The sequence below is a fragment of the Labrus mixtus genome, chromosome 8 (assembly GCF_963584025.1).
Source record: "Labrus mixtus chromosome 8, fLabMix1.1, whole genome shotgun sequence".
NCBI lineage: Eukaryota > Metazoa > Chordata > Actinopteri > Labriformes > Labridae > Labrus > Labrus mixtus.
In genome coordinates this window covers 22,388,735-22,414,018 of record NC_083619.1, presented here as the reverse complement: position 1 = coordinate 22,414,018, position 25,284 = coordinate 22,388,735, and the positions used below count along the sequence as shown (strand labels likewise).

Below are 25,284 nucleotides of genomic sequence, written 5' to 3'. Positions count from 1 at the left end.
AATAATTGTCAAGTCTATCAGGGTGCCTTTGAGGGATTCAATCTTAAGTTTTTCACTTCTAGTCAGTGTTCAGGCTCCCGACACGACAGAGAATCAAACAGCTGGATCACATCCAGATTTGTCCGGATTCCAGCTGTAAACTGTAAAATATGATTATCAAGTAAAATCCTGATTTTCACAGTTTGAACTATCAACAACCCCTTTTAGTCTCTGAGAGACAGTTGACAACTGTGGCTATGTTTAAATCCATCTCCGTGACAAGAAGTGTATAGACCTCCCCCCCCCTTCTGACTGTAAGCTGCTGAAGAAGTAATCCATCCACTGCTGGGAAATGAGTAGGACTGGAATGCTACACTGTTGTTTACAGTCTTTTAAAGAAGTCATGTGAAGCTTGTGTTTGCAAAAATTAAATTATAAAAAATAGATTTAAGTGTTTCCTATTTCGCAGTTCAAGATAAAGATGTGGGAGGGTTAAATCAGTTTTCTAAAGTTTAAATTTCCTTCAAGAGGATAAAATTCTGACTTGGTCTATTTTGGTAAGGACTGGAGTAAATGCCACTAAAATACGCTCATTTTCATTTAGAGTTTAGGTTTCTGAAGTGTCAACGTAGCTCAGTTGAGGTCCGTACCACTTTTTTTTTTCCTGACGTCAGGAGGTTAATCCACACCATGACCCTTTGTTACTGAGTTCTCTCTTTCTTTTTTCTAGCTCATGAGATTGTTCTGCTGTCTTTTCACATTTCCAATGAAGTACCTAAAAGCATCAGTGGTTGAAAGCATCACAAAACCAAACAAAAAGTAGAATAATCACTACTTTATTACACTGATGAATATACAAAAGTTAATCTGACCTATAGGGAGGTTACAGGGAAGCATGACTTATGCATACAGTACACAGCATGGGTGGCTACAGATCATCTCAGAGCTGACTGTTAATGCATTCAACTAGTCTGTGCTGAATTAGTCAAGTCTTTATACCAGCAGTATGCGCTTTAAAGTCATGTTATACAATGCTTAGAAAAATATGAAAAAGGCACTTGGGTTGGGAAACACACAATATTAACTCTCAACACATGACCACTAATAACATTTCTTTGCTCAGTATGTGATTATCTCTCGTATGAAATGTCCATCAATCTCGGCCATTATCTGACCTTCTGCACCCACCGAGCGGCTCCTAATTCAGTTTCAGCTTTCAATTTCAGCCAGTCACGGAGATACGTTGTAGTGGAGGATGGTTAGCCATATGTCTGTCATTTGCTTTATGTAAAATATCCTTAGTGATTACATGTGACTCCACATTTACCCACTGAAGCTCAGGACTCAGGAACGCTTAGGTTACATCACGTCCTGGTAGGTGTATTGTTTGTTTGTTTGTTTACCAGTAAACAAGGCCACATGAATTAGATAATGTATGGGAGGATTTTTGTTTGACTCGGCACATATTGTTACATTTAGACTAGAATTGCATTGAAAATAATGAATTGAACTCCATTATACATTTTTGTAAGAAATATCTTAAAATCACTTAAATCCCTCTTTTTTAATGAATCGACCTAACTTCAGTAAAGATGTTTTTTTAATCTGATGAGATGTAGAACCAGAAATACTGTGACATAGTAAACCCCTGTGTGTGAGCCAGCTTTCATTTCAATGTTAATCAAAAAGGCTGTAAGTAGTTCTGTAATTGTTTCAAACACAAATGACTCACTACAGTTTTAAAGTTGTGAAAAAGTGCAGATTTTTTTTGCCTGATTTAAAGGGTCAAATCCAAGGGCCATACTTCAAAAGAAAAGGCTGCTTTAAATATACATTATATTAGTCTGTATAACTTGGCTGAGGGCTTTTTCAGTGTTACCATTTCCCTCTTCTTGCAAGCTGAAATTGATCATTTTAGGGATTTATTCGTCTATGTTCTTTAAAAGTTAGGTTGGTACACTTAACACAATTCTTCACACGCTTCAACAGAGTGCCATTTACAGTTTACACAATGTGAGGCATGTCACTTTTCCTTGTTTCCTGAAGCCTTCCATTTAAAAAGAGAACTGATGGAGTAAAGAAAACAAAACGTTGTTTATGTGTTGTTCATTCTGAGATATTAGAAACACGAGGCCTGTGTGTTCCGTGTGCAAATCGTTTGAAACGGGAAAAAGACGCCCCTTAGAAATGGCATGCTCTCTGATCGGGTTCTTAGTCATGTTTATAGTGAAACCCCTAGAAGGTATTTTCTTCTCTCAACGCTACAAATGTCTTAAACATTAAAAAAAAAAAACCTACATTTGGGTATACACTCAATCCCTGTGAAATCTGAGACAATTCTTTTCAGCATGTAGAAAAACATCTTCAACATAACCCCATGTAAACATCTCAAGTATTGGTCACAGTGTTTCAGATCAGGGTGTCATACTATAATCGTGTTTGAAGGTGTCCCAGCTGTTCATTCTTCAGCAGTACAGTTCAACCATTGTACAGCAAATGTGTGTGACAACACATGACGCAGTGGAATGGAAAGGTGCTGCATTTCAAACGTCAAACTGAATTCTTGTTTACAGTTTAAGCTCAAAAACCTCTTACCAAATACTCCCATTCAAATCTGTAAAAGAGAGATACAAACGTGTACATAAAAGCTCCATGAGGAGAGAAGTGTCGCCTTGATAAGAATGAACATGAGGAAAAACTGTCATAAAGCCCCGTCTCCACCAAGCGGTCCGGTTCAGTTCGGTACGGTAACCATTCATTGGCGTTTCCACCGTCAAAAGTTGGGAATGGTACCAAAATAATGGATCTGTACCGTCCTACTTTTTTTGGTACCCTCCTGTTGGGGTGCCAAGGGTATCAATTCAACCCTAAAGGGTCCACTTAATTAAAAACTGTGTTGGGCTGCTATGATGCCACACTAGCTGATTTGGCTATCTCCATCTGGCTCACACTTCGTTCAACAAATAATGCTACGGTTAGCTGATGAAACACAAGCAAGATAAGGGTTTACCGTACCGAACTGTACCAAACTGTACTGAACCAAACCGGACTGCTTGGTGGAACGGGGCTAGAGTGTGCCTGTTTGCTCTTTTCAGTGCAGTGAAAATGTTGTTGCATTAAAAACTGGCTTAAAAAGCACATGAGCTAGATCACTTGTTATTCATTGACTTTAAAAGCTACTATGTTAAATGGTATGAAACCTTAATTTAATACTGAACTATGAGTTATATCTCACAGGCAGAAATCCCATTGCTGTAATTCAGCAAAAACACCACCAGATGGAGACAAACTGCAGGCTTGTGTTTGAAGCTGCTGCTGCACTAAAACAGCATGAATGTGTTCTGATACATATAATACTGGTGGTACTTCTTTTTTTTTTTCTCTTTCATAATGCAGTTGACCGCGTGTGCAAGCTGACCTCTGTCCCTCTACGGTCCGGTCAGAGTGACACACTGGGTGCATTATGGACGTTGTGCTGTGCTGGAGGAGGTAATGACATCACACACTGTTGGTACTAGCAGCATCTCCTGCTGGACGGAGCGGGCTGCCGGGTGATTTTGAAGGACTCGTTGCTTTCCACCTCAGCGTTTTCCAGGGGGGGGATCTGTTTACCTAAACACACAGCAGAGTCAGCAACAGAGTCTCAACGGCACGTTTACATTTCTTTGCAAGAATATATAAAGTGTATTACTATTATCATCACTGCCTCGTATTTGGCAACACATCCCGGAGACCATAAAATAAAACACTCCAATCAAAATGTCCGAGCTAATGCTCTCCTTAAAGGGACAGTCATTTTTTAATGTTGGGTTGTATGGGGAAACCGGACAGAGTGCCGCCACTGAAGCTAGGCTACACAGTTTGAAAGGCGAGGCCGGTTAGACGAAGTCATTTGGCTCGTTTGAAGAAAAACAGACCAATGAATAACGTGGCAAACACTGAACAGTTGCAGAAGCTGCTGTTTTGTTAAAGGGCTGAACACTGAAAAGCTTTTGTTACACTGCAGGCCTTTACTTAAATCGTTACTGTTAATCATTTCCTCATATCTTTCTCTTAACCACTAACTTTCAAAAGAATACAGCCAGGCGCTCCACCCAGACCGCCTGGTCCCATTAAAAGATAAGACATGGGGCCCCTCCCCCCACAGCCCAAACTAATCCTGGAGAATTTCTAAAACCACACCTCCATCACACAGATGACCCAAGTCAACTTCAAACAACAATATAGAATAGTCCTACCCCCCCTCCATAAGGTCCCCCTGAATACAACACAGAAGATATAAGGTGAGTACAGTACAGACATGAAACCTACTGATTTTCTGAAAGAGCTCCTCTACGTTGACAGCATTTCTGGCACTAGTCTCAATGAAAATAGCTGCAATTGATTCAGCAAATTCTTTTGCTTCCTTCATTGGAACTTCCCTGGAAAAAGAAGAAAAAAAAACAACAGCAACACTTTAGTGAGGGGGAGTGATGTTTAGATTTCACCACAGTCTCGTGGTAAATCAAACATTTCATCAGTGAGTTTCACCCATTCCATCTCTGACGAGTTTGCTCTGGGAGACAGACGGAGAAGATTAGAACTGGAGAGGAGGAGCGGAGCTTTTTTCGTTACGAGTCTGATACGACACTGTGATGGTTTCATTAATTCTTTAAAAAAGAAAAACTTTAATGATCTCCTGATCAGTGTGGTTTCACCTTTTACAAAACCACAGCTCTGTTTTCGATCTTACAAATCGATAACTCACAGCAGCTAATATGGACAAACTAAAATGATTAGTCATTTATTATTATTATTTGAAAAGTCCTTTACTCGGGTATCATGGTTCTTTTTTAGCTTCAAGATGGTTTGAAAAAGGAAATAAATAATGTTTTGTAATGTTATATACTGTATATTTATAACTGTAGGCAGCAGGTTGCTTTCAAATCCAGCCCTGATCCAGAAGTCTTGAGCCCGGCGTACGCTGTATGATTGCATAGGCCAGAAAATCATCCATCCGGTCAGGAGCAGCTGATCGGGCTGTGATCGACTGTGGTACTTCAGTGTACACTGCCTGACTTACGATTCGCGATCAGGCCGACTTCAAAATAAGTCACATGACTAAAAAAATCAGGTCTAAATCAGCCTGAAATCATAGAGTGTACGCCCTGCTTAAAGAGGTGATGAGGCTCCTGATGACAGCTATTGAGACATACGGTAATATTCTCAAACATGAGCTTAAAAACAGGCACGAGAAGAAGACTTAATTGTCTTGTTGACAGCTAATATGCACCTTGTTTGTCAAACCTGGGAGAGTATTCTGTTCAGAAAGTACCAACAAGAAGTGTTGAAGTAAACATGACATACATGAGAAAGAACTATGACATTATAGCTGAACAGGAAGATGTTTGATAGTGGAGGTACACACACACACCTTACTGTCTAAAATGTTTTGCTTCAGTCAGCTATTTGTATACAGACACTTTTTCTTTGATATTATCACCATCTCATGGCTGAGAAGTATTTTCTCTACAGCTGTGAGAGTTGAAGAAAAGAAACGTTATCTCACCTGATGTCTCCTAAATCATTCTTGTTCCCTGCTATGGCTACAACGATGTCCTCTGGGCCGTGCTCCTTCAGCTCCTTCACCCACTTCTTCAGTGTCTGGAAAGAGTCCTGAACAAAAAGGAACACACAACCATTGGTCCAGCCAGGCGTAGGTTCTCCGCGAGAGTACAGGCAACCTTTTTTTTTTTTTTAACAACCAGTGTCACGGATCATTCATCCCATTAGGTGATGTGTTTCAGACCGTTTTCCATTATCAGAGCGGGAAAGAATGAACTTTGTAGGTCGGTGAAGAGAGGCAGCCCAGAGTGATGGAAAAGTAATTGAATTTTACATCAGGCAACTAGCTTCTTCAGCTACACACTTTGAGCACACCAGGGATTTATTCAACCAAACAGCATCTCTAATGGCACAGCTGGATGAAGGCCAGCTGATGTTTTGGTGGCAGTAAGTTAGCTTTATGGTATTTAGCAATTATCTTGGGGCTCTATCCCTCTAATCTCTAACGGAGAAAGGAATAATCGGCATTTGTAAAGATATGATGTTTGCAAACTAAACTCTGGAAGAAAACACAAAGACCTGATATATAAGGGCCAGGATTAAGAATATGCATCAGTGCAAGGCTATGGAAAAAAATGACATATACACTCAGAGGCAAACTGGATATGTATGAGAAAATGTGGAAAAATAAGTATTTTCAAGAGCATGGCAAGCTGGGGAACCTACTGATCAAAGGAGACTAACTGGACAAACTGAACTTTGTTTGAGCCTGTCACATACCCTTGAATTAATGATTGTATCTTATTTTATCATTATTTACTTTATTTTCTATTTATACTTAACAGTAACTGTTAATTCTTCAGTGTGCAAAGATGCATGTACTGTTCTTTAATCCCTACATGATTTCATACGAACTGGTTTTTCCACTTCAGATCTATGTCCCTCTTGTTATAAGTCGAGAGGAGTGGAGGTTTCGGGGAGTTTCAGGGAGTTTAAGGGAAGTTTACATGACCTTGTAAATGTTTTTTTTTCTACTTTCTGATGTGAAAACAAAAACATATTGTAAAATAAAAAAAGAGTGTTCTTTTCTTCTTACCAGTTTTGTAATGTCATAGACTATGACAGCAGCTGCCGATCCTCTGTAGTACATAGGAGCTAAAGAGTGAAACTAAAAAAAAAAAACAACATATTGATATAAGTTAGTTAAAGTTCATCCAATAAAGTCTACAGCTATCTGATATGAACAAACTCTGCAATGTGGAACACATCACACTCAACACGTTGTGTCAATCCATAAGGGACAGTGTGAACTGTGAGTAGACTATGCCCAAACATTCTTCAGTGATGAGTGGACAATGGAAAATGTTTCTTCCTTACAAGTTCCAGCTCCTCTGAAATCACTATAAAGGTTATTTTAGTGTTTAGAACAGGACTATTCTAAAAGAGAACTGAGAACAGCCTCTATGTAAAATGTACAAATTGTACTTTAAAGGGCTGTCATTGAAAACAGGGCTGTCTGCATGACGTACGGCCTTAACCACATGAATATTACATTACAGCTTTCTTCACCACTATCCTTACCTTCATTTGTAACACCTACATTAACACCACCTTGTACTCTTTTTCTTTTCCAGTGCCTTTATGACATCAAGACAAACTCAGATTGTAAATGGTAAATGGACTTGAGCGCTTTTAAAACCGCAGGTCACACCCGGTCACACACTGATGGCAGAGGCTGTAATGTAAAGTGACCATCAGAAGTAACTAATCCATTCACACACATTTACATACCACTGAAGAAGCAGCGGGCCCAAACTAGGGGTTATGTATCTCGCCCAGGGACACATTGGACAATGTGCTGCAGGAGCTTGGGATCGAACCCTCGACCATTCGGTTGAGAGGTGACCGACTCTACCACTGAGCCACAGCCGCCCAAATGATATGTTGACATGTGACCATCTACTGTAGTCAGAATGAATGTGTACCACATCATCCCTGCCAACCATTGTACAATAACAACACCTCTGATCAGACACATCACGATGTCTTTATATTGGATAAAGCTTGTGGTCATAAGAACATCTTAATAATTCAAGTGTAAGGACATGTGTATCCCAAAAAAACCTTCCTTAGTAGGGTCTTATTTGACTGTTATGTTATTCACAGATGTACCAAGAAGGTTCGAGTGTTGTATCAAAGATCAAGAGAACTTCAACGCTCTGTAGGTATAACTTTTACAAACACGTAGCCAATACTTGCACTAGTTTTTCCAAGGTGTAAACTTATCCACCAAGCTCACTAGGCGATGCGTGAATCATCCTATTTGACACCTATTAATAACTCCACGTCACGGGGAACACTCACAGAGAAATGATTGTGTCACTGTGAGCTTCTTTGTGCAGAATGTAATGGAAAATGTACTTCTCCTCAGCAAATGTGGAATTTCTCCTGCACTTTTACTCACCCTTTCCTGTCCGGCTGTATCCCAGATCAGAAATTTGTGTAGTTCATGTCCACATGGCACTGTTTTAGTGAGGAATGATGCTCTGCGGGTGATAAAGGGCATTTCACAATAAGGCCTCTGAATGTGATCTTTAAACAAGAAACAGGAAATAAATGAGTCAAATAACCTAAAATAAAAACCCATGTTGTATTAAAGCACTAATGCTGTCGGGTCAAAGGCCAATTAAAAAGCCACCAAAGAAGACGTTTTCACACACTACTATACTGGAGCGAGCAATTATTTTCAGCATGATAACTTCCTCAGAAAATATACAGCTGTATACACACACACAATACAGTAAACAAATATAATTGTCTTATTATTATTATTATCATCAGTTAAAATGACACTTAAGAGGAATAAAAACAGAAACTTTTTTAAAATTGGAAAACATCTATCAGTTTATGGCTAAATGACACAAAGACTGAGGTATTTTCTATAGTTCATCTTTAAAGATGGGGGTCCATTTTTTTGATATCAGACTCTGTAAACAAAAGAAGTGAGGGGCTCTCTGATTCAGGTTGTTAGTATCAGGCTAGTTAGCTCACTTAACCATCGTAACCTAGGACACTACACGGTGGACTGCAGGCCGAAACTTGACCCAGACCTGCTGTCTAGTTTTTGATTAGCATTTCAGTTTTTAACAGCACAGCTTTTCTTTGCCTTTGTCCCCCTGGCCATACGTCTGTACAACACCTCACGGTTATGGCAGGGGGGGAAGCAGCACACACTTGGACTAAATCTTCCTTTTTTTCCATTTCCCATCTGCACAGCTGTCCCAAGAGTCAGCCTCTAGTTGGAACACTTTAATGATCACCTCAATTACTTCAATAGCACCTTTAATTTAATGTTTGCACTGCCAGTTATTTAATGTCTGTTTTTGATAACTCTGCACTATCTGCTTTTTAAAACATTGCTGTACATATATTAACAACACAACTTCAGAAGGTCAACACTTTTTTATTTTTTTATATTCAGGTCTAATTACAGATTTTTTCCCTCAACTGTTTATAGGTTCTTGTTTAAATCTCACATATATTTTTATCCCTGAACGGGTTATGTACATTTCTTGTGTAAATCTATTTTTAATTGCACAGTTTAAGTTTGATTCATCTAGAGGTATTCTTTAAATCTTTTTTTCGGGTTAATATATATGTATGGGAGGGGGGGGGCGTCGGTTTTGTGGTTTAATTTGTAACAAATGTTTCATGTCATGTATGTCTTTGTAACCTGCTACTGGATGCTTTGAATTTCCCTCGGGATCAATAAACTATCTAACTATCTATCTATCTATCTATCTATCTATCTATGTAGTAGAATTTAAGCAGCACAGCTTTTTGGCCACAGACCGATGCATACTGTATGTTCATAAACGTCACACATGATGCCCGTCAGCCAAACAAATGATGTGAGTGCACCTAGTGGGCTTGTGATTATCATAGACTGTATAAAAAGATTAACATGACAACCAAGGAGATTTTGTCAAATCATTAGACGACATGACAGCAAAGATTTACCAATAAATCGTCACATTGAGAAGGGTGCTTTCGTAAACAAGCAACTATATCACAGAACATACCGATACATTGTCAACTGAATGCAGTACAGACCACAGTCTGATCAGCTGTGAGTGATGGCTCTGATCAGCTGTGAGTGATGGCTCTGATCAGCTGTGAGTGATGGCTCTGATCAGCTGCTATGACTCTGATCAGCTGCTATGTCTCTGATCAGCTGTTTGACAGACAGTCTTATGTGTTTTGAAGAATTGGGTCAGAGAGACACTATCTCTAAATCACCCAAAGCATTATTTTCTGCATATTGTGTTCTTAAATCAGAAAAGAAATGTGCTAATACCAATAATATCGGCTTAGCCACATATCGGTCAGACTCTTGATGTCTGGAAATGTCCTTTAAGTGTTGAAAAAGTCATGATCAAACAGCGTTTGCTGATGCACATTTGATCTTCATTTGCTGCCTAGACAAGAGTAGACTTTAGCAAAGAGAAAGTCTAAACACAAAGCATCGTGTGTCTCTCGTTTGATTGGTTTATCTACTTGTCCATCCTCTTTGGTAAACCTCAATGCTCTTACCCTATTGTTGGACTTATGTTGTGGTCAAAATGATCCTGGACGAATCGGCAAACAATGCTAGATTTCCCAACTCCAGTGTCCTAAAAACAGAAATATGATTCATCAGTCACATCACTTGTTAACACAGACAGAGAGAGTCACTATTGATCACTATTGATTAGGCAACTGTTTGGTCACATGCTGACCCCCCATCAGGAAGGTTCCTGTTTGTCCATACATTCAACAACTAGCACTGAATTTTAAGTCAGTCTCACAAGTTTGTGCAAGACAACGCACTGCAATTTCCCACTTACTTAACAACACAAAAAAATTACAAGAAAACTCGAGGCCTAAATGGCCTTTACAGCTTTTTTTTTTTAGGTGATTAAAGATAAAGTTAAAAGATGGCTTTACACTATTACAGCCTAATGAATACAATCCGGTGTGCATCCAACCAGAGGGGTAACAAAAGACTGGGAAGTAAGAGCAGCAGGCCTACCTAGAAAACCTTAAATTGGCTGGAGAAAAAAAAAATGCTTATTGAGCATGTCAGTTGCCTAAGGCGGATTACACAAGCCTGGCAGACACTGAAAGCTCACAAAAAGTTCACAGTTCCGCTTAAGTTGTTTTATAATTGTTGTTTTTTTAGCGGTGAAAACGTCTTGAAGTACTCCTGGTAAAGTCTTTTCTTTTTCGCTAACGCAGCAGGAAATCTAACGGGCGGCTGAGCAGGCTGACGATGACGTAATGAACCGTAAACTGTCATTTAGTCTTTTACATAAATAACGGTGTTAATATGTATGCAAATGTTCATCATCACAAGTGTAAGAAACACAAACGAGACGAACACGACGTTTAAACAACAGTAAAAAAAAAGGACTGCTACGCCCACCGACTATTGGTTTTCTCTGAACTTGCAACAACAAATGTTTCATTTTGTACTTTTCAGAAGAGGAAACGGCACAAAGTTTAAAAAGTCGCCGGTGTTTACAGAGTATTCGTGACGGCTGAAACAGTGAATCTCTGCGAGGGTGTAAATATCCTCATAATGTTGTCCGTTAGATCCAAACGAAACAGACTGATGGAATTTTCCCCTAAAAAAAAAAAAAAAAGGATCAACAAAAACATCTGTCACTTACCCCTAAAAGACAAACTTTAAGCTCCCGTATGGCCATGGTTAGTTCTGAACGGTTTTAAATCATCATTTGTCTTCTCTCACTGTCTCGTCATGCTTGAAACCATCAAACTATTTTTTTTTCTCCTCTTGTTGGATAAAAGAGAAACCCAGCCCCTGAGACAGACAGACAGGATGACCATCTCCTCTACACGTGTGTAAAGCGACACATTAGACAAATAGTACTTCCGGTAAATGCTTTCAAAATAAAACTTGCATTGCCGCATCCTCAGAGCACATTTTTCTTAATTATAAAGACGATTATTGATTGATACAACAATCCTCAACTTTATTTCATATTTAACTTTTCCAAGTGAACTTCAATTAGGCTACCTTGTTCAATAGTCGACTTTTTCTAATTTGAATAAAATCCAAGAAAATTAATAACCACCAAAAACAAAAATAACCTCAAGTTATTCAAGGCTATTTGCCCACTATTAGCATCCAAAATTGTGTTTCAGAATATTTGAATATTTGAATTTATTTAGTAGGATAGCCCCTTGAGATATATCCTGTTTTGCTGTTTTGCTCTATTTTTATGTTTTCAATGTTTGTATGTAATTTTCAATTTGGTAAATTTTATTTGTGATAGTAAATATTCTTACTTTGTTATTTTTACTGTATTTTATTTTAACTTTGTTTAATCTCTTAAGGTGAGGTTTTGAGATAAGCCCTCATGGGTTTCTACCTCACCTGCACGTGTTTTATTTTTATTTATTTATTTTCTGTTTGATTCTTCTTTCAAAAAATGTGCAAATAAACTAAACTAAACTAAACTAAAATAATATATCTTGAAATGAACCAAATTTCCCCTTACAGCAATTACCTATTGGAAACTGCAGAATTTGTCATAAATTCGGGTAAAAATATGCAAATGGAATGGACTTCAGTAATAATACACTTAATGTTATGAGAACAATAATTTTAAGTCACTATTATTTTCATATACACAGTTGTTTGTGTTTATGAGGGAAGCTTTGAAACAGAATTTCTTACACGTAAAATAACTCATTCCTAGTTGGCTGTAGTTGTTTTGTTTTTTTTTACCAAAATACACACATTTTAAAATCAAACTCCTTATTGAATACAAGCCAGCTCTGAAAAGAAAGGGTACTCTGATTTTGAAACCAATTTCACATACATCCTGTCTCTTTCTTTCTGCTTTCGTCCAGCTTGACTACTTTCCAAATCGGAAACCAGTCAAAGATAGTGACAAAAAAAAAAAGAAGAGTGGCTCTGCTATCTCTTTAAGGTACTCCAGACTTTAATTCCAAGATGAAACTCAAAAATGCCAAACTTCACTTTTTAAAAATGGATGCAAACTTTGAATTTACAACTTCATTAGGCGGGTAGAAGGGAGCGGCGTTCAGAAAATGTGTAATGGAAACAGAGAGAACTAATTATAGTCAGTCGGCCCACGTAGCTCGGTAAAAAAGGTGAAATATTTAGACTATTTCAGAGAAAGACACAGATTCAGATGTTCATTTTTGGACACTTTATTCTTCACAGCAGTTTTCTGCCTGCAACAATAGGCTACAAAAGCCAAGGACAATATGAAAATAACTTCATGAGAAGCTTCTGAGCCCAGTCCAACATTTATATGTTTCAATCACAGGATTAATAATAACATGTTGAATCATGAGTCCAGATGAGATTGCTTTGATTTGCCCATGACCAAAGCAGGGCAGTTGCACTAGCATACTCCATACAGGTCAACAATAATAAAAAAAAAAAAAGGAACGTATGACAAAACATAAGAGCTGAAAATAACAGTATGTATGCAATTTTACATTATTGTACACAAACCTTAAGTAAGCCAGGCCATGCCTTTGCTTTAAATATCACTGAGTGATGTCAGCACTTTGCTTAAGTCACAGATCAGTTGCGAAATTAAATGATTGACTTTTCTCACTTCCAACCGAACACCAAACACAGCCCAGTACACAACAGAACTGAGCCAGCCTCCTGCATGTGTCTTCACACAATTAATCATCACTACAGATTTTTAATTCCATCGTCAAAAAAATCAGAGGAAGGTCATTTCATGTTTGTGCAGAGTAACAGACAAGATGATTGCACTACAAAGCAAAGTGCTGTTTTCACTGATTGGCTGTTTTTTTTTTTTAAATCATGCAGTGATGAAAAAGCTTTTTGTTATGCATTTGTCTTTCATGTTTTCATCCACTGGTCAGTTTGCAAGGTACAACGCCACGATGTCTACATGCACCTGCCGATCAAAGAAAAGAAAGCATCTACAATATATTTATTTTTATATATATTCATATATTACTAAAAGCTGTCATTTAAAATCAATGAATTTCTAGATAGTCACGAGTATTCTTCAGAATACTACTTAAATATATAATATATAGATAGACCAATCATGAATTCTTCATTTTTCAAAGAGCTTCTTGTGTTAGTGGTTCTCTAGGGGAAACATGTCCAGTCTGGCATCTTCAGTTATGGCACAGTGGTCTCTATCCTAACATGTCAGATATGCATCTAGGTAAGCAACATATTTAGAAAACAGGGACTGAGATTATATCTGGTGTCTTTTTTTTTTGAGACTTAACCAGTGAGAGAATAATTCTAACCCATACACAGACACAGCGCACATCTCTTACTCCTTCTTCCATCCCCTTACCTGCGCTAGCAATCCCTTCATTTCTCTTTTCCACCCCTCCTCCTCCTTCCTTCATACAGGCTTGGCACTGTGGATTTGATAATAGGGTCCCCTTAAGTCTCCCAGCAGCAGCCAGTTGTCCACTACAGCTGCGACTCTACTTACAATATTTTTTGTTTGCATGAGGAAATTGGAAGCAAGGTATTTAATGAAAAGAAATGTAGAACAGATTTTCCCATGGTTGCAAATAATAAACTCCAGCAAAGTTTAAATGAGTGACACTGCAGGACAACTGACCAGCGGTAGAGACGTACAGCAGCACGGAGCCACCAAATACACCACTGAAGGAAGACTTCTCACATGTTGGTGTCTCTCTTGTCTTTGTTCGGGGAGGGCTTTGAAGGATCCTTCGCTGCCTTTCCATTGGCAGCGACAGAGGCAGTGGCAGTAGCAGCTGCAGTGTCTGCACTTGCAGCTGCGGCGGTGACGGAGCGTTTTGTTTGCTCCTCGCTGCGGGGCTCTGGGCTTGGCTGTGTGGGCGGGGCCTGCTCGGCCGGTGGCTGGACGGTGAGCTCCTGCAGCTGTTTGTGGCTCTGCAGGAGGCGAAGCTGGACGCGGAGCTCCAAGATAGCTTCCTGCTCCTCGTGGATGGCCTGGTTCAGGTGGGTGTTTTTGTTCTGCAGGGGAACAGCATAAACAAAGAGCTTCAGAAACCACTGGTCTTCTCTCTGACAGCATTTAGAGAGAAAATTGTTGTTTTCTGGTGCTCATGTCTATACTTAAAACTTCCTTATAAAGGAACAAAACATCTGTGACTCAAGTACATAAACACAATACTCTGAAGTATACTTTCAGACCCAAGAATAACACAAACTTTAGTCGACCTTTTAAGGACAAAATGAGGAGGACAGGGAAAATACTGAACAACCAGTATGTGAGAAATTTCATTCAAAATCACTGTTATCATAATAATCAATATTTAACAAATGTTATCATACAAAGTAGAATCTCAGTCAAATGTTAAATGACCAGTTCTTTAAATTTGTGCACACAGAAGTTTGAATAGGATAGAAAAAGTTTGACTATTAGACTAAACTTTCTACCCCTTCTTACTGGTTTTACTTGTATAATTCTACTCTATTATTTACTGGTTAGTACAAGTTTACATCTCTTTTTAATTGTATTTATTTGATGTATACTCTTTATTTTTATTGTATTCTATGTATTTTTTTACGACTGTTTTTTATTTATTTAACTGTTTCTAGCTGTTGAGCATGTTATAATAATTTATTTCTGTATATATAACCCTTTTTAATAACCTCTCCATATGAAGGCTTTTTGTTAACTTAAACATAAATGTACACATCTGTGTTTTCCATACGCCTATTTTCTACACAACACATTTTATGTCTCAGACTCCCCTTTGTATTGCTTGATTTTTCTTACAGTTAGAGGGAACCTGAAAATGAAGACTATTTTTGCCAAGTACTGCTCCCCTGTATTTGTCGTGCAAACAACAACAACACAGGACTCAAATGTATTCTCACCTCCAGCTCCTCGTTTTGCTTCTGCAGGTCTTCCAGGATCATCTGCAGCTCCTCCTCATCTTCACTCTCACTTTCGCTGTCTGAAGAGTATTCCTCCGTCTCGCTGCGACCCTGCTGCCGACTGACAAACACAATAACGGGTTTACTTGTATTCATATTAGAACATATGAGCCGCCTCAGACATTTGCAGTCTTCTCTTACCTCTGAATGTCCGCTATCTCTCCTCGCAGTCTCTCGATTTCTTCCTTCTCAGTGGCAATCTGTCTACGGAGCACCTGCTCAAGAGAGATCAGCTCCTCCTGCTCCGTTAGGATTTCGTTTTCCTGAATAACGACAGAAGAATATCAGTTCTTACATATCAGAGGGGCACACGTGGAGCTTAGTAAGAGTGGGAGGTAAATGGATTCATTTAAAGCAGTCTGATGGTTTTTAGAAACCTGTCCTGGGTAATTATGTCCCTTGAAGCTAATGTTTCTAAACCTTATATTTTTTGTTGTATTTGGATGACTCACCTGTGCTAGGAGGAGGTTGATGACTTCCTCTTCGTTCTCTGTCATTTCCTCCTTTGAAACATCTTCCTTTGAGAGGCTCGCTATCTCCTGGGCTATCTTACTTTCACACTCCTGAAAGGAAGAAGAACAACAGTGAACCTTTTACTGTCAATATAAGTTCAGATAATAACAGTCCGTGGTGGTTTTAGAGGTCATAGTTTCTTGGTTTTGTACTGGTTTGCATCACGTGGCATTGTCTTCTGTATTTTGATCCCATTGAAACCATATTAATCACATGCATGCATCACATGCAGATACACCTATTTATAGTACTGAGGCGGCACTTACTTGACGTTTGGCCTCCCTCAGTTTGCGTTTCAGAGCCGTCAGGATTCTCTGAACCTCCCACAGTCGCTCCTCTTTGGATAAGTCCTTCACCCCGGCCTGCAGGTCTCTGTGCAGGCAGTTCAATAGGAACTCCTAAAACACACACATTTTGTTTTATGTCTCCTGTTTTCATCCTTCCACAACATCTTAGACTGAGAACAACAGTCAAACTTCAAACAGACATCACTGAAACCTGTGATCCATGAATAATGTGTAAAAAATAAAGAAAGGTGCAGAATCAGTTTAAGGGAAAAGATATACATTCTTAATTAAAGGAAGAATATGCATTGTTTTTGAATGCAAACATCGTGATTCACACGTGTAATTTCTAATAAAAGAGGAGACAGCACTGACAAAAAGTTGTGAAGAAAAGTTGAAGATGTCTGCACCAGGTGAAGTGACACCAGTACGTTATTTATTTGCAGTGTGATAAATACAATAGCATATTACAAAGAAGACAGGAACTTAAAGCACATTGTGACAAAAAGAAAATCAAGTTCTGGGACACTCAAACAACGCTGAAAGACAACAGCTAACAACCCCTGCTTTATCACCAAGTGTCAAAGTGTGAATCCTTTCCATTTAATTAAAACAATATGATTTGTCATAAACTGACTTTAAAAAAAAAAAAAAGAATAGGAATCCAAATAATAAAAATAAAATCTAAGAATCAGCATCTGTAAACCCTAACTGGTTACATTTGGATAGTTTGATTCATATAAAATACACAGTTAATACATCTTTAGTTTTAATGAGTTATGTGCAGGACTAGTATCTTTTGTCTGGCTCCACCTTCATATTGAAAGAGTCAATATAAGAATGTAATCTCACATCAATAAATACAGTAAGCAGATTTGTATTCCTTTGATTTTACTTCGATAAATTCTGTCAAAACATTCACTGACTGAACTGAACAAGCTGTCTGCAGTGGGACTGGACTCACCTGTCGTCTGATCTCCTCTTTGATGCTCTCGGCCGTCTCGGGCAGTGCTGGCATCGTTGCCATGTTGGACCAGCGGAGCGGCCGCACCACCTGCTTCAGGACCACGTCTCCAAACAGCTCCTTCACGTGTGTGAAGAACATGTAGAGTACCCGGTTCCCGATCTAAACAGGAGGGAAACATTTCGGTGAACACAAAGAATGCAGCTGTCGGTGTACATGATGTAGTGTCTGCTCTATGAAGGAGTATGGAGGACAAATATTAACTGCCTTTGTGCCACTTTCAACACAAAACAAATTCCTGTATGTTTACTCAGCCTGATTAAAGTGACCCCCCGGCTCCACTCCAATAATTGAAGAAAGTGTTTATTTAACAGTGTTGTTGGGGCTACTGCTGTTGTAGACTCAGAAAAGTGGAGCAGCCGCAGAAACGTCCCCTTTGGGAACGAACGGATTTCACTAAACTGGGCCAGGGTTTCAGAGATGAACCGACTGTTTGATCCAATGAAGTCTTGGCTGGTTTGTTGCTAAGGGGATGTTTCTTATCTTTGAGGTACACTCGATCGTGAGCCTATTTTTCTATTAGAGGAACAGTCTCCCGCTCACTGCTGCACACTACAACATTTCACTTGTTTGCTTTATCTTTTTTACCAGTGCAGTTCTTGTGTTATCTTTATTCACATTTTACTTCTGATGCTTCTTCTCTGACCTGTATTGTCGGGTTGAGGACGATGGAGATGTTCTGAATATTCATCTTGGTGTCCGCCTCCCTGACGATGACGTGGTCCATGTGGGTGACGAGCCAGGAGAGAACAAGTCGACTCTCTGCGGGCACCTCGGCCAGCAGCCGCTGGAACTCCGTCACCTTCTCGGCCTCCACCTGCCGACCGCAGGCGTCCTCGAAGCGCTGGGCCATATCCCGGCCGAGCAGGTTCTCCGGCAGCTCTCGGAGGTACTGCTTCAGGAGGCTGGCAACCGTGTGGGGGTCGTACTCCTCCAGGCAGGGGCACTCTTCGCGATCGTACGCTGCTTTCAACTCGTCCACCTTTGACTTCATACCTGAGAGGGTAAGAAGTTGTTTAATTGAGAATGAAAAGACAAAAATACACACGTGTACTGGTTGCATTTTATTTAGCGATTTCCACAAAGTGACGCCAGCATATCTTCACCTGAGACCCGGTAGATGCCTTCACACTTCATGCCATAATTTTCAATGTAGTCCACACATTCTCTGAAGATGGCTGGCAGTTGGATACCATCATACAGAGCTGTCCTCTTGACTGCTTCAGCCAAAGGGGCTCCAAAGATTGGCCTGAAGGTGGGGATCTCCACTGGGACGGGCTCCGTTTCTGTTGCCGGTTTCTTCTTCTTCTTCTTCTCCTTCCACTGTTTGACCACGTCTGCAGCCGTCAGGTCCTTGGATTTCTTATCCTTTGCCTTCTCCTCCTTAGGGCCCTTCTCCTTGACTTTGAAGTCCTTCTCTTTCTTCTTGGAGAAGCTGGGCTTCTTGAACACGTGGATTCCTTTGGAGCGCTTCATCTTGGACGGGCTCTCTGCTTCGTCGGCTGAACTGTCCTCCTGGAAGGCCGCGTAGCCCTCCGCTGCGAGAGTAAAGAAAGAGTAGGATCAAGCAGAAATAGGGTTATACAGCTGACACTGAAACAGCCCTGTTTTCTTATCCTACCTCCTCCTACGACAGACTCATAATAGGAGTGAAATAGAAAAAGGAAGGGATGTGTGAGGGAGAGAAGACAGCAAAGGAGGAGGAGAACGGGGACTTAGAAAAGAGGTCAGCCACCGATTTAGCATCGCTCCCACTGCACCTTACACATCCCCTCTCAAGCAGAGCCTCAATTAAGATATTCCTGCTCCGTGCAAACAGCTACGGCATGGACAGAAAGACAGTTAAGTGTCCTCTTTGCAGCTTTGTCTCCTTTAACTATCTTTACTCTAGGTTACCCCTCATGTATATATTACACTGCTGCCTGAGACACACCTTATCAAAGCTCTCTGGGTGTGCTCTGAAACTGTCCATCTCTTCCTCTCACCCACTATATCCTGGCGTAAAAAGCTAAATACAGACATGGAAAAAGCTGATACAACGTGGACAATGAGCCTGACAACTGCTCAGTGACAAATGCTCTCAGTACAGGAACATTTCTCACTGATGCACGCAACAGCAACAGCAGCAGCAGCAGCCCAGCGGATGGAAAAGTATGACGCCCTTTTCTATCTCTTTATTCCTAATATTCTACTGTGGAGAACTTCAGTAACCTGACATGGTTGCTCAGTCCTTATCTGCTATAAAGCCAAAGCTTTGTGACCTGAGGTAGCTGGGTCTGATTTTATGATCTCACTTCTTCGTGGGCGTGCATCATGTATGCAAATGAAAAAATCAGGCTGGACCTGACAAAGCATGTGAGAAAAGTATTTGTCCTTAAAGGTGTAACTTCTCATTTGATTAACAGCTCGTAGATGAAGTATGAGGATGTTAATATTCTACGTAAGGTGTCGGAGTTGCCGGGTAACTCACGACACGATACAGGGATTTTATAAGAAAATGGTTTATTGATACATCAGGATATCTGATGAGCTGAAGAATTGAAAAAGCTAAAGTGTTCATGTGTTTATTCACAGCTATTTGGTGTCAGTCTCTCCTCTTATTGAGCAGATCATAGCTTTTTTTCCACTGCCGTCTGATATTATCCTGAAGTTTTTTTTATTAATTTATCTCTGTCAGCTTCCTCTTTGGCCAATTAAATTCCTTTCATGTTACCCTCGTTCATGTCTTGAGCGCCACTGTCAGGTTTATTGAAATACTGTAGGGACGCTGTGAGTCAAACTGACAATCTGCTCTGACCACAGTATTTTTTCAAATTAAAATATTTCAAATATCATGTTGCTTTAATCTTTAACTTTTAACTATGTAAGGTGTCCTTGAGTACCTGAAAACACTTTATGAATAAAATGTATTATTTTTTAAATTTGGATATTTGTCCCCAGAGTTTTGATAAGCACATACTGTAACAATGATATCTTGCTGTCATAATATTTTATCCTACCTATTTCTACATTTTCCTTTTCAACAACAAATCTCATGATATTAGATTTCTCCTATAACGTCGGAGCCCCAAAGGAGCTCTGAGAACACAGTTGAAACATATCAAACCTTAATAATGAACTCTTTTAAGCTCCTCAGTAAAAACTACTTCTTGTGATGCTGCACAATCTAATAAAGACAAAGGGCTTTGTTTTCCCTTTGTTCATAATTACAGTAATCTAATATAATGAAGGTGCTATGAAAGAACACTTCAGTGTAAGAATGCAGCACAAACAAATATTGAGTAGAATAGGATGAAGCATAATTATAAAACACTCTGTAGCTAGTGAAGTAAACACTGTCCAGAGTTGTTGAGATCAACAAAATGAGAAAAGGATCCACAACACTGTGCAAAGACATTCTTGTGAATCTGTTATTCTGAACAGTATACTGTAACATAAACTGAGGGAGGAAGTGAAGGAACCGTTTCTTACTCCTTTTCTCCTTCTTCTTGAACTTGTTCTTCTTCTTGCCGTGCTCTTTGTCGTCGTCTGACACGTAGGCATCAGGGGGCTCGTGATGATGGCCATCGTGAGGCGGTGACGGCTCCCCGGTGCGGTACAAGCCGGGGAACTTGGTGGGACTGATCTCCTCAGAGCTGGGGGTGCGGGCCACTCCCCCTGGGTGCTCAGCCCTGCGCTGCTCTGCGGGGCTGCTGCTGGGGGGCAGGAAGCACTCGGTCATGGCTGCTGCGGCCTTTTTACTCCTCTGACTGGCACATCACGTCTCCATCACACCTGCAGAGGGCAGAAATATACAAACGTAACTCAACACAACCTTGTTTTCCTTTATCTTGATTAAGAAACAGTTCACACATTCACACAGACTTCTCCATGTATCCTTTGACCCGGTATCTGCTCTTTATGTAACAGGCAGTGGACAGGTCTGACACATTTTATTTTGGTAATACTTGTGTTTGTAGACTTTCACTCACACAGACAAGTTCAAGTATAAAATATTGATATGACCATTTTACAACTCTGGATTCTAAAATACAATTTAAAGATTTTAAACTTCAGTAGAATTCATTCACAGTTGTTCGGGATTGTTTTTGGTGCACAGAAAACTAAGCTGTTTCCCTTTCCTGCTTCATGTTCTGACTTTTCAGATTATTTCAACGCTGACTGTACAAACTGAACAACTGCAACAATAATGTCCTCCCACAAGATGGGGCTCTGCTATATGAACAATCACATCCTCAATCTTCTGCCTCCCACATTTTACAACAAATCAAAAGTGCAGGTCAGTTTATCAACCATAAAAACATTGATTCTGCAGCTAAAACAACCCTCATCACTGTATTCAAGTTGTTTTATTATTATCTCTAGATCTGGACAGTGTTTTTAAACATCAGAGTAACTATTATTTATGGTTTATTGGTACCCAATGCAGACTCTCAGCTGGTCTGCTACATCCTTCCATTTGCCATGCACCTTAACTGCCTCTGCTTTATCTGGTCTCATGCACTACATCACTTTATTCTATCCTTTCTATTTCAGTATTCACACAGTTCTGGTTACTTTATTCTGTTTCTTATCCATCATTGCACTACTGTCACTTTATTTATCTAATTTTTACCTTTACAGTTATACTGTATATATTAGTTCTGTTGTTCCATTATTCACCATGCACCTTATAACTTATCATTTAGTATTTGCCTACTTGCACACAGCTCTGTATATATATATATATTTATTTCTCGTTTACTGCACAGTTATGTTTACATCTGTTTACATCTGTTAGTCCGATCACTGTCCACTCATATCTACTCTTGTCCACTTATATCTACTCTTTTATATTTTGTATTTTTAAGTTAAGTTTAAGCTTTAAGTTGTATTTAAATTGACACTTTATATTTAGGTTAAAATGTTTCGTCTACTTGCACTGTTGTTAATTTACTGCTCTGTGTGCCTTTGAATTGCCCCCCAGGGACAAATAGTTTTTTGAATTGAATTAAATCGAGTTTAGCCTGGAGCAGCTCTGACATCATGTTGTTCATATTAGTAGATTCATAATCTAAATAAATAAATGTGCTGTGTAATTAAATTAATTTAACAATCCACCATCAGAAGATTTAAATCAAAACGATATCAGGTTGAGGATCTCCTGTTTACTTATTAATATTATACTATATATACTGTATTTAAAAATATAACATATATACTGTATTTAAAAAATACTTTTTTACCTACTGCAATTGCACTTTATAACAACTCCCCTTTAAGTAAGGACAGAAGACATTTAAACTTTTAAACTTTAGCCTGAGCTGCATATATCAAACTGTATATTTGCACACTTGACTGCTTTTCTTTTTTATAATAATTCTTTATTTATCTATCATACTATGCACTGGCAGTTTTAGTATTTTGTACTGTTATCTATGAGTAACAGCTACTTATGCACATGGACCATCCAGACCACTTTTTTATCCTGGCTATGTATTGTGGGCTCATGGTTTTTTGTATGGGTGGGATATGTATGTATATATGTGTTGTGTGTTTGTATATATGTGTTGTGTGTTTGTATGTATATATGTGTTGTGTGTATGTATGTATATATGTGTTGTGTGTTTGTATATATGTGTTGTGTGTTTGTATATATGTGTTGTGTGTATGTATGTATATATGTGTTGTGTGTATGTATATATGTGTTGTGTGTATGTGTGTATGTATATATGTGTTGTGTGTATGTATATATGTGTTGTGTGTATGTATGTATGTATATATGTGTTGTATGTATGTATATATGTGTTGTGTGTATGTATGTATGTATATATGTGTTGTATGTATGTATATATGTGTTGTATGTATGTATATATGTGTTGTGTGTATGTATATATGTGTTGTGTGTATGTATGTATATATGTGTTGTGTGTATGTATGTATATATGTGTTGTGTGTTTGTATGTATATATGTGTTGTATGTATGTATATATGTGTTGTGTGTTTGTATATATGTGTTGTGTGTTTGTATATATGTGTTGTGTGTTTGTATGTATATATGTGTTGTGTGTTTGTATATATGTGTTGTGTGTTTGTATGTATATATGTGTTGTGTGTTTGTATATATGTGTTGTGTGTTTGTATATATGTGTTGTGTGTTTGTATGTATATATGTGTTGTGTGTTTGTATATATGTGTTGTGTGTTTGTATGTATGTATGTATATGTGTTGTGTGTATGTATGTATATATGTGTTGTGTGTATGTATATATGTGTTGTGTGTATGTATGTATGTATATATGTGTTGTGTGTATGTATATATGTGTTGTGTGTATGTATATATGTGTTGTGTGTATGTATATATGTGTTGTGTGTATGTATGTAAGTATATATGTGTTGTGTGTATGTATGTATGTATATATGTGTTGTGTGTATGTATATATGTGTTGTGTGTATGTATGTATGTATATATGTGTTGTATGTATGTATATATGTGTTGTGTGTTTGTATATATGTGTTGTGTGTTTGTATATATGTGTTGTGTGTATGTATGTATATATGTGTTGTGTGTATGTATGTATGTATATATGTGTTGTGTGTATGTATATATGTGTTGTGTGTATGTATGTATGTATATATGTGTTGTATGTATGTATATATGTGTTGTGTATATGTATGTATGTATATATGTGTTGTATGTATGTATATATGTGTTGTATGTATGTATATATGTGTTGTGTGTTTGTATATATGTGTTGTGTGTTTGTATATATGTGTTGTGTGTTTGTATATATGTGTTGTGTGTTTGTATGTATGTATATATGTGTTGTGTGTATGTATGTATATATGTGTTGTGTGTATGTATATATGTGTTGTGTGTATGTATGTATGTATATATGTGTTGTGTGTTTGTATATATGTGTTGTGTGTTTGTATATATGTGTTGTGTTGTGTGTTTGTTTGTATGCTGGCTGTTGGAACACCTACATTTCCCTGCTGGGATGAATAAAGTATATCTTATCTTATAACTGTTAATATTGTAAACAAACAGTGTCTTATAACTGTTAATATTGTAAACAAACAGTGGATGTCTGCAGTGGTTAATGTGCTGATTTGCCAAATTTCGCAGAAAGTAAATGTTGCAGTAGCAGAAAAACAGATGTGATTAACTATGTAACACAACAGATACTACAGCTTTAACTGTCTAAATGAATCTCTGAACAGAAAGTCTGTTAAGAAATCCTGTTTCTCTTTCTGACATCTTAATCTGGAGTCGCTCAGAGCAGATTATCCTCACTGTTTTCTTTCCTTTTCCTGATTCCAGAAGCAAAATAAGCCTTCACATCTCATCAACTCGATGTTAGAGACACCACCGCCAGTGTGTGCACCAATACATGTGAGCATATTCACATTCAGAACAGTAAAAACAATAAAATCAGCTTTTCCTCTGAATGGAGGGGCCCATATGCTAACGTTAGATCAGCTAGCTGCCAACCTGCTAAACTAGCTGGTTAGCTAGCCTTTCCGTTGCTATTTAAGCCTCTGTTTAGTACAGGCGACACTAATATAAAATATATTGTTAGCTCCAAGTACTAAACTCTCTTTCGCACCTATTGTATTGTCGTTACGTAAACAAAACACAAAAGATAACAAACTTTACCAAGTACTATCCCGTTCGGTCAATTTCTGAGGAGAGCTTCCGGATATCTGTATACTAAATAAACCTATCTGCGCGTGTGCGGTAGCCGTAGTGCATGATGGGAAATGTAGTTCGCTTCAAGTTACCGCAAATGTATAGTCTATGTAGGTTTTTCCTCGCCCAGAATGATCTGGGATTAATGGAAATTGTTTTGACTGTGGTATCATCTTGTTCTTAGCCGCAAGTTTGAAGTTCTACAAGAGAACCTGTCAAACAAGGTTTGGAAAAGTGACTATGATCTAAATTTGTTGAAACCACTTGCTATTCTGAATCATATGTTCTTTCCA

At 38.6% G+C, this 25,284-nt stretch overlaps 2 protein-coding genes across 2 annotated transcripts; both read right to left on the bottom strand.

Annotated features, from left to right (window-relative positions):
- Positions 1-799: 799 nt before the first annotated feature.
- rab31 (RAB31, member RAS oncogene family) lies at positions 800-11,427 on the bottom strand. The gene is made up of 7 exons (XM_061045191.1): positions 11,235-11,427; positions 10,117-10,196; positions 7,988-8,069; positions 6,620-6,691; positions 5,528-5,634; positions 4,291-4,400; positions 800-3,591 (listed from the first exon to the last, which is right to left on the bottom strand). The coding sequence occupies exons 1-7, from the start codon at positions 11,268-11,270 to the stop codon at positions 3,494-3,496; spliced, it is 585 nt and encodes a 194-aa protein (XP_060901174.1). The 5' UTR covers positions 11,271-11,427; the 3' UTR covers positions 800-3,493.
- Positions 11,428-12,735: 1,308 nt separating this feature from the next.
- On the bottom strand, positions 12,736-25,037 carry ralbp1 (ralA binding protein 1). The gene is made up of 10 exons (XM_061045190.1): positions 24,959-25,037; positions 20,792-21,094; positions 18,427-18,858; positions 17,967-18,316; positions 17,261-17,422; positions 16,279-16,410; positions 15,952-16,062; positions 15,641-15,762; positions 15,440-15,560; positions 12,736-14,569 (listed from the first exon to the last, which is right to left on the bottom strand). Exons 2-10 carry the CDS (start codon positions 21,039-21,041, stop codon positions 14,249-14,251), a joined length of 2,001 nt encoding a protein of 666 aa, XP_060901173.1. The 5' UTR covers positions 21,042-21,094; positions 24,959-25,037; the 3' UTR covers positions 12,736-14,248.
- Positions 25,038-25,284: the final 247 nt, after the last annotated feature.